The sequence below is a fragment of the Ahaetulla prasina genome, chromosome 7 (assembly GCF_028640845.1).
Source record: "Ahaetulla prasina isolate Xishuangbanna chromosome 7, ASM2864084v1, whole genome shotgun sequence".
Taxonomy (NCBI): Eukaryota; Metazoa; Chordata; class Lepidosauria; order Squamata; family Colubridae; genus Ahaetulla; species Ahaetulla prasina.
The window spans coordinates 13717333-13730856 of NC_080545.1; the positions used below are offsets into that span (position 1 = coordinate 13717333).

At 44.8% G+C, this 13524-nt stretch overlaps 1 protein-coding gene across 1 annotated transcript in view; it reads right to left on the reverse strand.

Moving 5' to 3' along the window:
- The window catches only part of ETV6 (ETS variant transcription factor 6), a 158870-nt gene extending 151112 nt beyond the window's left edge, over positions 1-7758 (reverse strand). Inside the window, exon 1 of the mRNA XM_058190663.1 lies at positions 7584-7758. Within this exon, the coding sequence (XP_058046646.1) occupies positions 7584-7586 (3 nt within the window). The 5' untranslated portion in view covers positions 7587-7758. The remainder of the gene's footprint in view (positions 1-7583) is intronic.
- Between the last annotated feature and the right edge of the window lie 5766 nt (positions 7759-13524).

Consider the following 13524-nt stretch of genomic DNA (forward strand, 5'->3'; position numbering starts at 1 on the left):
TCAATATATCAATATAAATCATAAGGATTACCAGCAACAAGGTTACAGTCATACAGTCATAAGTGGAAAGAGATTGGTGATGGGAACGATGAGAAGATTAATAGTAGTGCAGATTTAGTAAATAGTTTGACAGTGTTGAGGGAATTGTTTGTTTAGCAGAGTGATGGCCTTTGGGGAAAAGCTGTTCTTCTGTTTAGTTGTTCTGGTGTGCAGTGCTCTATAGTGTCGTTTTGAGGGTAGGAGTATTTCCCTTATTTCTATCACTTATTCTAGCTTTTAATCATGTCACCCTTTATTAAGAAACTTTTTCTTTCTTTCCTGTCTTAACTTCTAATAATGCCACCTGCCTAAAGAAAAAAAAAGAATAGAGAGAGGGGAGGATAGAAGCAATTCAGAACAACAACAAAAAAGGAATCATCCATCCATCATCTCTTACCCGCTTCATACTTTAATTGCTATGCTTTAAAAGAAAGAGAGGAAAAAGGAAATCTGCAATTCTTAAAGAGCCAATTATCTTGGGTCTAGAACAATTTGGCACGGCCAGGTCAGCACTGCCAGCTTGCCACCACCTGTAATGACTCCCCTGGCGTGTCCCTAGAATCCTCTCCAGATGTCAGCTTGGAGGAGGATGAACCAGTTCCAGGGACATCAGGATGGGAGTTGGTCAATGGCTCTGAGCAGCTGGCTGAGAGGAATTTGGCTGTAGCACAGCTGCAGCAGGACAGCCCTGAGGCTTCAGGTGGGGAAAGCATACAGCTACAGTCAGTCAGCGATGAGGAAGAGGAACTGCCTTCTGCACCTGATCCAAGAACACGTAGGGCAGAAAAAAGGCAGGAGTAGAGAAGGGGACGCGGTAGCTCAGGGGCTAGGACGTTGAGCTTGTCCCAGCTTCTGCCAACCTAGCAGTTTCGAAAGCACGTAAAAATGCAAGTAGAAAAAATAGAGATCACTTTGGTGGGAAGATAACAGCATTCCGTGCGCCTTTGGCGTTGAGTCATGCCAGCCACATGACCACGGAGACATCTTTGGACAGCGCTGGCTCTTCAGCTTTGAAACGGAGATGAGCACCCCCCCTAGAGTCGGCAATGACTAGCACGTATGTGCAAGGGGAACCTTTACCTTTTAGAGAAGGTCAGCCCAATTATTTGCAAAGAGGTAGTCTCATCCCTCTGGATGAGCTGCACAAGAAGCTGGCTATTTAGCACAGGAGACAGATGGAGACGATGCTGGGAACAATGTGTTCATTTCCTAGCTGTGTGTTTCCTGGTCATTGTGATTCCTGCCTTGCTTTGGATTGTGCTTGTAAATTCTGGATTTTTCTTTCCTCTTGAATCCTCTTGTGGATTTAATTTTGCCTGGTGGACTTTGTCTTGTTTGGAAAACTTTCAAAGACCTGGTGGATTCATTGGCCATTGCTCTGTGGACCAGCATTGATTTGCTTGTGGCTGGACTTAATTGGGGATGGTTCTGGTTTTTTGGTGAAGGGAATTGATGGGGATTATTAATAAACCTATTAAACCACTATTATGTGTGTGTGCAAGTGAACATAGCCAAGTTGGTTTGGCCAATTTACCACCAATTCACCAAAGAGACTTCCACATGGCCAACTTGCCATGGGGACAATTCTCCGAGGTCAGTCGGAAGGAGAGCCGGGTGGGTAAACTGAGTGCAGAGCAGAAGCAGTGGCCAGGGGCATCCCTTTTTCATACTCGCTGCTACCGCCACCCCTGGCTTCTACAGCCCAGAGCTCAACATAGCAACAATGGTGACAGTGGGGTTGTGTGAAAATGGGACACATCTGGTCACTGCCACTTCCCCACTGCCTACCCTGCCCCCTACTGCCCACCATCCCCAACCTCTTTGGTCCAGAGTATATCGAAGGCAGTGGCAGGGTTGTGCAAATGAGAAACCCCTGGCCATCACCACTGCTCTGCACTTTGCCCACCTGCTTGCTCACCTGCCCACTCTGCTCTCCCTCTGGCCGCCTGCAGTGAATTGTTCCCGTGGCGAGTTGGCTGTGTGGAATTGCCCTGTGGTGACTTGGTGGCAGTGAGTTGGCAGAGGTGACTTGATGGTGGTGAGCTAGCAGTTGTCCCATTCCAAATTATCTTTGCTCTACCAACTGATCCTGAGCTGAATCAGTGGTGGGATTCAGCCGGTTTCAGACCAGTTCGGGCGAATTGGTAGTTCTGGTGATCAGTTGGCCCCACCCACCCATCCCTGCCCTATTCTGTCCTATATTTCCGTGTTTTTCAGCTCATCTGATTCACGCGACACAGCTGTTTTACTCTCTGCGCTGCAATAGAAGGTAAGGTTTTGCATTGTTTTTTCAACACTGTTGTTGTGACTCGTCCTCCCTCCTCTCCTCAGCCAGGCCCCTCCCGTCTCCAACCGGGCCTTTTATCAGACTCTGAGTCTGATAATGAAGATGAACGGCCTATCATGCCTCCAGCCCCCGGCCCTGGCCCCATGCCCGGAGAGGATTCCAGGAGTGAAAGGACAAGCCCGATAAACCTCACTCATACAGCGTGTGTTCCTTTGGCTCAGCCTTCAGAGCAGGAAGCCAGCCAGGTGCTGGAATCACTCGGCCCTACTCCCTCTGACCCCTCCCTTTCCCAGAAGCTGACAGCAGATCCAGCTGAAGACAATTCAGAGTGGGAGGACCCTCGCTTCCGGAGATCTGAGAGGCGACGCCAGCAGAAGGAGGGGTGGGGCAGGCCTGGATAAATGCTGAGTCATGGAGCCACACCCCACAGCCTATATAAAGGACCTGCTTTTGGCATTCCAACCTTGAGTCAAGCAAAGTCTTATCTAGTTTGCTGATATCGGACTCTATCGCTGAAGTCACAACTTGGACTCCTGCCTGCCCTGATAAACCTCGAAGGAACTTGGCAAGCTGCAGAGGCTTCGTTGCCAAGTTTGTTATGGACTTCCTTGACTCGTTCGTCGGAGTGGGAGTGGGACACGACAACTGTGTGCACATGCAAAGCACGTGTTTGGTGCACACGCACGCTCACCGAATTTGTTGTTAAACCGATTGAATCCTACCACTGAGCTGAATGCTTGATGAGTGCCTTCACTGACTCCAGAGAGTCCATCTGGAACTTAGTTAAAGTTAAACAGCAAATGTTGAGATGTTTGCTATACTGCAATATATAAACAAATCGTTCTGAAATATATTTTTTCAAGTAGGTATCCTAGAGCTTAAATGGACTCCAGAGGGTGATAGAGGACAGGAATGCCTGGAGGAACGTTGTCCATGGGGTCGCGATGGGTCAGACACGACTTCCCAACTAACAACAACAACAATCCAAGATCAAGAGTTTAATGATACTTGAATCTTATGAAAACAGAATCCAAACATAATCAAAACAGGTAGCAATGTGTCAGGATAAACTCACTGAAATCCAAGGCCATTTATGCAGGAGTACATCCAGAATTTTAAATCTTCTCTATAAGGTTGGACACTCTGGTGGTGGTTATGGGGAAAAAAAAAGATTTACGTGAGCTGTTTTCCTTAAAAGCTACTTGGTCAAAATTGAATCAATTTACTGGGTTTTCTCCAACTTACGTTTACCATAAGAAACCAATTTGCAATAAATTAAAGTGCAATCTTATGGGATACTCCAAACCATTTGACTTCAGTGCTTGGGAACATATCCAGGTCTTCAAGGCTTTTCTAAAAACTGGCAGAGTTGGGCCAATCTAATTTTGGGTTTAGGTCAGTGGTGGGATTCAGCCGGTTCGAGCCAGTTCAGGTGAACTGGTAGTTAAATTGCTGGCTGGCCCCTCCCCGTCCCTTCTAGGAGTCCCTCCGCACCCGATTTTGGCTCCCAGGTAAGTGCAGGAAGGCCTCCTAGGCCCAAAAGGAAGCACAGGGGGGAGGGGGGAGGTGTACTCTCCCCCACAGCTCATTTTCGCTCCCAGGAGGCTTCAGGGAAGCCTACTAGGCCCAAAATGGGGAGCGGGGTGGCCGGCACGTTCCACCCTCCACTCCCCCAGCGGCCTGTTTTTGCTTCCAGGGGGGTGCAGGAGGCCGAGTGCTGCCTGTCACACCCCCTGGCCACGTCCACCATAGCCACGCCCATCCAGCCTGTCATTAGGGCAGAAAACCGGTTGTTAAATTATTTGAATCCCACCACTGGTTTAGGTATGATGTTCTAAATCAGGGGTCTCCAACCTTGACAACTTTAAGACTTGTGGACTTCAACTCCCAGAATTCCTCAGCCAGCTTTGCTGGCTGAGGTATTCTGGGAGTTGAAGTCCACAAGTCTTAAAGCTGCCAAGGTTGAAGACCCCTGTTCTAAATAACATTGTTAACTGAATTTAATGGGAGTGGATTTCCTCAAGCTTTCCATTGTGAAACAATATGCTTATCATTGTTTCACGAAACGTTAGTCATCTGAGATGAGAAAGATTTTTTTTTTTACAAATTTATCAAAATGAAACCTGATGGGTATGTGTAGATGTAGGCACCAAAAAAAAAAAAAGTGCAAATTTTTTCCTCGCTAATTTTAGGTTTGCCATGGAACTTATCAAGAATGTCCATCTCTTCTTACATTTTGTTTGGTTTGTGAATTTTTCACTCGTTCTGTCAGACAATCCAGAGATGTTCAATTCACACAGATGATTGATGAATACAAGTTGCTAAAATATAAATTATATATTACAGGCCCTATTAATAATTATGAAAGTGCTATATTGAATTTTCTGGCGCTTCTTCAGCAGTCCAGCCCATTTCAATTAATTGGAACAAAACTATTATGCTGCCTATCCATAATAAGATTTCTATGGAAACTGTAAAGAATGGGACTTTTTTTGTGAATAACAAATTTAAAAAAATAAATGCTTTAAGTTATATAACAGATTAATAATTCTGCCAACAGATGGTTGAGAATATCCATGAATTTTGATTATATACTTTTAGATGGATGTCTATGTTAATTCCATTTATATGCATTAGACTAATAAAAATATTATGCTTTTAATGGAATGTCAGACTTCTAGCCTTCTTGGTCAGTTATGACCATATGAAAATGTTAAAAACTTAATAGCATTACTGGATGTGATTACTGTGTAGCTTGACGCACGTGTACTTTTTAAAAACAGAAATATACTATTATGGATAAAATTGGAGCATTATTATTCACATCTTTGAAAAGATATTTTGTTCCAATTACAGTCTGAATTTGATTTTACTTCCAATATTAAAGGCAGCATTTGACTGTTACTAGGAAGGAGACGCAGTGGCTCAGTGGCTAAGACACTGAGCTTGTCGATCGAAAGGTCGGCAGTTCAGCGGTTCGAATCCCTAGTGCTGCCGTGTAATGGGGTGAGCTCCCGTTACTTGTCCCAGCTTCTGACAACCTAGCAGTTTGAAAGCACATAAAAAATGCAAGTAGAAAAATAGGGACCACCTTTGGTGGGAAGGTAACAGCATTCCGTGCGCCTTTGGTGTTTAGTCATGCTGGCCACATGACCACAGAGACGTCTTCAGACAGTACTGGCTCTTCAGCTTTGAAACGGAGATGAGCACCGCCCCCTAGAGTCAGGAACGACTAGCACATATGTGCAAGGGGAAGCTTTAGCTTTACCTTTACTTAGGAAAGAGATGTGAATCTAATCACTTGCTGTCTCTGTGGAACAGTTCTTATTTAAAAATGATTGGAAAAGGTTTGTTTTCTTAGGAAAAAAAGAAAAGAACTGAAAATAAGATTAATACCTTAGACCAGCTTATTGCTAATTCTACCATTCAGATATTTGGCACCTTACGAAAAGAATGCAGTTTGCCTAAAACTGCTGAAAATACATACTATTTTCAAATATATGTGATGTTCTTAGTGGCCTGAATAATGTCTATAATTCTAGAAGTTATTATATTAGCCAAAGTTTTTTTAGAGGCTAAAACCAACTATTCTGTTTAACTGACATTTGAAGAATCTTGCAAAGATAAATATAGACAATTTAGAAAAAAGAATTGGAGTATACCAGTTTAAGCAAATAATTTAACTCAGTTTTTTAAAAGTGTCTGTTTCTTACAATCAAGATAAATTTCTATTGGACACTCCAGAAAATGCAGTTGGTTAAAGACCTTTTTATGTTGCAAATTCAATCAGTTCAAAAGTGTGCTAACATAAACAATCTGTTTACGCTGAATAGTACAGTTAATAGTTTAACAAGGAACATAAGATTTCAAGATATTAAACTATAATCCTAACATTGACATTCATCAGGTTTTGGAGAACTTTGGATTTATCATGTTTAGATTATTGCAAAAATAGTGTTCTTGGAAAGAAACTTATACAGCAGATAACAAAGGTTGGTAGATCAAATGCAGGTAGCCCTTGATTTATGACCATAATGGATCCTGAAATTAAACCCGTAACTTGTCTCCTGGATCCCTGATTCCTGACACCTGGAACCGGCCGAAAATACGATGCATGGAGGCCAAAAACGGGGCATGTAGAGACACACAGGGCGTGTAGAGAAAACATGACACACGGAGGCTGAAAATGCGACGTGCAGAGGCGGCGATCGGCAGCGATGTGCTGTGGCGATCCCCGCAGCCTGGAACGGTTCTAAAACGGAGTGTGTGAAGGCCAAAAACATGATGTGCGGAGGCCAAAAACGCAACATGTGGAGGCGGGGATGGTCTGTGGCGATTCCCACAGCCTGGAACAGCTGATTGGCAGTATTCCGGGAGGCCGATCCAACTACCAATCAGCTGTTCGTGCTAAATCAGGCTGCGATAACGTGCTGAAGCTGACCAGGCTGTTTGCTCTTTGCTGCAAGGACGCTAGCCAGACGAATACCGATGGATGCTGGTAGGCAAAGGCAGAATTTTTTTTTTCTTGTTTTCCTCCCCAAAAACTAATGTGTGTCTTATATTCCGGAACGTCTTATACTCCGAAAAATACGGTAAACACAGCCAGACAGAAATTCCACAACAAAAGCAGAAAGGCCAGCTTCGTCATTGTGTGACGCCACCCTGCTCACACAGTATCGCTGCCGCTCTCCGCCTTCCGCAAAAGGATTATTGGATCCTTTGCTTAACCTTCCTTTAAAGACAATGCCATTCTCTTCCAGAGCAGGATTAACATAAGTTAATTGCAGATTAATCCTTCTCAAACAAATAACTTCCTCATCTAGCCATCCCTGGTATATATTATAGACTTCAATCATTTCCTTGTCCTCCCTACAGCACCGGTTTAAAAACATCAGGTGCCCCCACTCCTCCCTCATATTAGAAGGATCTCCAACTGAGGAAATTGCTCTTCGGCCCCAGTGAATTCATAACAAACAACCAGACTTGCTCTTCACCCTTAAAGTTACCACCAAAACAACAAAGATCATCACAGTAAGAAAAATGAAAGCAGCATAAACTGGTCCCGAAGACCCAGTTCCTATTTCCAGAAAATATCAATAGAGAAGTTGCAAGGAAAGGTTTCCACAACTACAAATTGGGTGCTCCTGAGCTCTCTAAACCTGAATTGGTTCACTTGCTTAGTTCCATGGAGCACCCTGCCTACTCGTGATTGGAGAAAGAAACAAGGAGAAACAGAAAGACAAGAGAAATTTCTCACCATTCATGCTCTCTTCGCCATTCATTGCATGTTGGATGGATGTCCTCGCGAAGAGAAGGTTCACATGAGGTTCTTGCCCAGGTCTCTTGAAGAGAAAACCAACTTTGAGCCCCTTGAAGTTCTCTGAACCATCCTGGCTTAACTTTCCTTCTCTAGCTGAGATTGCACTACCGGTCTTGAGTTGTTCTTCATTTCCATCTGAACTTGCGCCAAAAGTTTTGGGTGCCTCATCCTCTGTGCCATGGAGGCCTGTGTGCCAATAACAGAAATGGGAGGGAAATCTCGTGGATGATTAAGCCCGGATAAAACCAAAACAAGATCTTATCAGACGTCCCATTTTTTAGCCCTGGCAATTATGAAAAAGGCCCACTTGCTCCAGGCAATCTCGGCAAAAGTTGCAGGAAAGCGCCAGCTCAGCGAAAGAGATTCCGAAGCAAACAAGGCGGGCTTTGCTGAGAAGATTCTGGATAATATTTCTGCAATACGCCGAGTGATTTTTGAGATGTTGTAGACGCTCTGAAGGGAAGTGACGAACGGTAAAGTAATATGGATTGCTAATCTGGACTGATATATTGGAGCAAGGGGAAAAAACCACAGGAAGACAGGGAAGAAGTACAACCGTCTCAAGATGACACTGGAAGGTGAGAAATGACAAAACTGCCAGAGGGAAGGAAGAGGAAGATGAGTATTCTTGGAGAGAATTGTCAAGTGACCTACTTAGGCTCCTGGTTACACAATCCATATTACTCCACTGAATTATTATTTTTCTTTTGCGGCCATTACTATCGCCATCGTAATCATCACCTCATGATTAATCTGTTGTGACCTAGGCCCAAGTAGTTATTACCAGACACAATCAGTCCTAAACAAACGTATTTTATTAGAACAGCTGAGAATTACATCGTTCTCAGCTTAGTCCAAATTAATTCCAAAACAAAGTCCTTCAGAAAAAGTCCTTCGGCCTTATCACAAACCTTAAAGAAGACAAAGGTTTGCACCCTGCCAAAGGCTTTTGTTTGCAAGAAACAGGAGACACCGACAAGAAACAATTGTAGCCACGTTGCTTTCCTACAAAGAACCCAAGAGCCGTTGCTGCTCTTTTAAGCCTTATGGAAGGGGCCAATCATCTCCTAGCCTTACTCTCAAGTTGTCCTTTTTGCTTTAGCTGTTCTTGCCTTCTGGCAGCTCTTCGCATGCATGCACTAGGAACAGGCTCCTCCTGTTCCTCTGCCTCTCTGCTGTCCGCCTCTGGAGGGTCCAGAGTCCGTGCATCATTCCCAGATGGCCCTGTCCCCATCTCTGCCTCTGACACAGAGCCCTCATCCGGACCTTCCCCTGACTCCAGGACTGACCCATTGTCCTCCCCAGCCTCCTCACTGTCCAACTCCGCTGCCAGCTCCGCAGGCTGCTGGTGGACCACAACATAATCAATCAGTTTATCTTATGAACTAATCATGGCTCATACCTTGCTTGGTTTGAGAATGAAACCAACTGGTAGAGCTCTTCCTTAATGTGCTGCACTGGTAGAGCTCTTCCTTATCGATGTGCTTCTAATTCTGACCAATAAAAGCAGCATTTCCTCAGAGCTGAAGTAGAATAGAGTAGAGTAGAATAGAATTTTTATTGGCCAAGTGTGATTGGACACACAAGGAATTTGTCTTGGTGCATATGCTCTCAGTGTACATAAAAGAAGAAGAGAAAAGATACCTTCATCAAGGTACGCGGACGATGTCCAGAAAAATGGCTCTTTCGTTTAGATTCAAAGCCAGTGCATGATTCTGCTTGTTGGATAAGTAGATTGGGTTTGTAAAAATTAATTATTTTCTCACAGCTGTCCCTTTCTTTGCATTTAGGGGGATTAGAGGTGCTTTGAGGGGAAAATACCAAAGTGTCAACCCCAGATTGATTGTCTAACATGCTGGCCACTACTTGAAGCTAATGGAACCTGTGGACTTTGAGAACCGCACAAGCTACAGTGCACACACAGAGCAGATTAATAACTGCATTGCCAAACAAGCTGTGATGCTTGAAGCAGGACGATGGGAAAAAAAAGGAGATGGGGTTTTGATTACACAGATGTGGTTGCCAGCTTGAGTCTTTTTGGGCCCCTTCTCCTTTGCGGATGGCCCTGATTTGTGGGGGATGAGGGGGGCTTCCAAATTCTGCAGAAAGTAGCATTAGAATCTTAGCACAGAAATGTTGCTACAGAAGGGATCGGAGAACCAATTTTAAGGCCATACATTCTTCTCTGAACCTTGATCGGGGATCAGAACTTGAGTGTGAATCCTAGTGTAATGGAAAAGCTAGGCCAGGGGTCTGCAAATTTGGGTCTTTTAAGACTTGTGGACTTCAACTCCTAGAGTTCCAGCAAAGCAAAGAGAGGTCAAAGGAGAGAGAGCAAAGCTGGCTGAGGAACTCTGGGAGTTGAAGTCCACAAGTCTTAAAAGAGCCAAGTTTGCAGACCCCTGAGCTAGGCCATTGCTCACAGATTCCAGAAGGAGAAGGAGAAGGAGAAAGGGGGAAGGAGGAGAAAGGGAGGAGGAGGAGGAGGGAGGAGGCGGAGGAGGAAAGGAAGGGGAAAGGAAAGGGGAAGGGGGGAAGGAAATATAAAAATGTCCAGAAATATTTTACAAGAAGAGTTCTCCGCTCTTCTGAAAACAACAAAATACCATATACCAGCAGACTTGAAATCCTGGGTTTAGAAAACTTAGAACTCCGCCGACTCCGACGAGACCTGTGCTTAACTCATAGAATCATCTATTGCAATGTCCTTCCTGTTGAAGACTACTTCAGCTTCAATCGCAATAATACAAGAGCAAACAATAGATTTAAACTTAATCTTCAATCTTGATTGCAGAAAATATGACTTCTGCAACAGAGTTATTAACACTTGGAACACCACTACCTGACTCTGTGGTCTCTTCTCAAAATCCCAAAAGCTTTAACCAAAAACTGTCCACTATTGACCTCACCCAATTCCTAAGAGGGCTATAAGGGGCGTGCATAAGAGCCCAAAAGTGCCTACTGTTCCTGTCCTGTTGTTTCCTTTCATTATATCAAATTAATATAGTTTTTGCATACTTTTGCTCATATATATGCTTATATGATATGTAGTTATTTTATGTTGATACTTGTGTATATTATTGTGACAAAATTTTAAAAAAAGAAGAAGGAAGAGGGGGAGATAACCTTCTGAGCAGAAAAGATCAAGCAATGGACTATATTCACTACCCGCTCCAACTGTAGAAGATAACGTGCAAGAGTGAATCCGTGTAGGTGGCATCACTCCCAGGCGGTAGCGCTTAGTGAATAGGCAGGGTGACATCAATCACGTCTTAAACAAACACTGCAGTGGAGACAATTGCTTTCTTTAGTGAGCTCCCACACCCAGGATGTGTTGAGACCAATTTCCACAATGTTCAATTTGCTAATTTATTCCAGTGCCGTGTTGCAATCTCTCTTGGAAACTTTTGAGCAACTTTCAAGTCGGCCACAGAGGGTTCTTGGAGAATGCTAACTCCTGGGGGGGGGGGGGGGAGGCGTTACGTCCTTAATAAGGCAGCACCCGGTTGACTTATTCCCTCTTAGTCCTTAGAGGGAAGACACGTAAGGGTTTGAGGATACTAAACCATTCCAGAACAAATCACTTCCGGGCACATCTGTGCACATGGGTAGGGTCTGTGTGGTTCTTAAAGGTCCAGCTTATGACCAGGAGGGGAAGCTTTTTGTGATAACAGAAGGTGTACATCAGGGGTATCAAATTCAAGGCCAGGGGGCCGGATCTAGCCCGAAGGGTGCTTAGATCTGGCCCGTAGGGTCACCCTGGAAACAGTGAAGGACCGGCCTGCAGTGCAGGGGTAGTATTCACTTACCTTCGCTACGGGTTCGCAAATGTGAGCGCCCACCTTCGTGCATGCGCAGGGCCTTCCGTGCATGCGCAGAATGTCAAAAACGGGACGTGATGATATCCGGGTGGGTGGGTGGAGCCTCCTGCAGCCACTGCTAGAGGTTTGCCCAAACCAGATAGAACCGGCGGAATACCACTACTGCCACGGTGCCTCTGCCAGCGAAAATGGAGCTTGAGAGGGCTCTGTGTGGCCCTCCTGAGCTCCGTTTTCACTGGCAGAGGGTTGCAGAAGGCCGTCGCAGCCGAAAATGGAGCCTGGGAGCCCGTTTTCACTGGCAGAGCGCTCGAGCCGCCACAGGTGCCCCCGACATGAGTGACGTTGAGCTGGCCACCCCCACCCTGGCCACGCCACCACGCCTCCCCCCCAAGGTTAAACATAACCCTGATGCGTCCCTCAATGAAATTAAGTTTGACACCCCTGGTTGTACAGCTAGAATGAAGAAGTTTTGACCCAATGACGAAGTCCCTCAGGGTCCTGTCCTCAACATACTTTCTTCCATGAGTGTCATAGCCGCCACCACCCCTTCCCGCAGAGCCCATCTGGCTGAGCCTGGTCAGAGCAATCCTTGGAGGCCTCATGCTTAGAACATGATCACACTAAAATCCCCTGTGTCCTTTTCTCCAGGATGGAAGTGTTGGAAGAAATGTCCATCTGGGTTCAATCCCAAGTGGGGGAAAAGACACTGGATTCATGGAAGTTGCTTGAAAAGAAGGTTTATTGATGAACAAGATCACATGGCTTGGAGATCTTGGGCGAAGAAAAAAGAAGGGCAGAGATGCTGAGAGTGCCTGGGTTTTAGAATAGAATAGAATAGAATAGAATAGAATAGAATAGAATAGAATAGAATGTTTATTGGCCAAGTGTGATTGGACACACAAGGAATTTGTCTTGGTGCACAAGCTCTCAGTGTACATAAAAGAAAAGATACTTTCATCAAGGTACAACATTTACAATACTTAATGATAGTCATAGGGTACAAATTTAGCACTTAATGATACAACACTTAATGATAGTCATAGGCTACAAATAAGCAATCAGGAAACAAAATCAGTATAAGTCATAAGGATACAAGCAGCAAAGTTACAGTCATAAATGGAAGGAGATGGGTGATGGGAACGATGAGAAGATTAACAGTAGTGCAGACTTAGTAAATAGTTCGACAGTGTTGAGGGAATTATTTATTTAGCAGAGTGATGGCGTTCGGGGGGGAAAAAACTGTTCTTGTGTCTAGTTGTGCCCTTTGTTGAGCTTTGAATTTGAGCTTGTGTTCTGATTGGTTGTCGGACTCCCATGGGGCCATGCAGGGGTAACTTTGTAGGTTGTCTTTTGAGTCCCAGGCTTGGTTGACTCTTGCTGGGTGATGATGACGTAATGAAAGGGCTTTGGGCAATTTCTACTATGGCTCTGCCTGAAGGAGGTAGATCTTTGTTATGTAGAATGGACTGGCCCGGGCCTTAATGGCCCATTGACAAAGGTGGTAGGGGGAATGAGCTCCTGCCTCCCTTTTAGGAGAAATATTCTGCCCTTTTAGTATTTCCTAAAATATCTTATTTTCCTAGGAGAGAGGTGGGTGCTAACTTCCTACAGAAGTGTAGGACGAGAAGAGAATGGCTCTGTAGACAACGCTGTTTTTCTCATGTCAGAAGAGACCTCTCATCTCCCCGTGCACAAAGAAAAGCTCACGAGGAAAAAGTTTTTGACAAGGCCCATCTCTTCAAATAACAACCACATCAAGAGAGGATCTACTCTGCCCTGAATCCTGTTCCCATCCCTGTTAAACTGGCAAAGGGATCCCTGGTTGCGTGGAGTGACTCATAGGGTCCAGATAGGTTTGCCTGTCCTAGCCAGAGGAGATGCCATAGAGATATATCATCCTTGTTTTCTTCATGAAGGAAGTCCTCAGCTTCCAATTGTTTGTTTAGCAACTCCTCAAAGGTACAACAGCCCACAAAAAAGCAACTCGCAACTGGTCCCAGCATGCCCCACAGTCATGGGATCAGAATTGGAGCTCTTGCATGACAACTGCAGTGCAG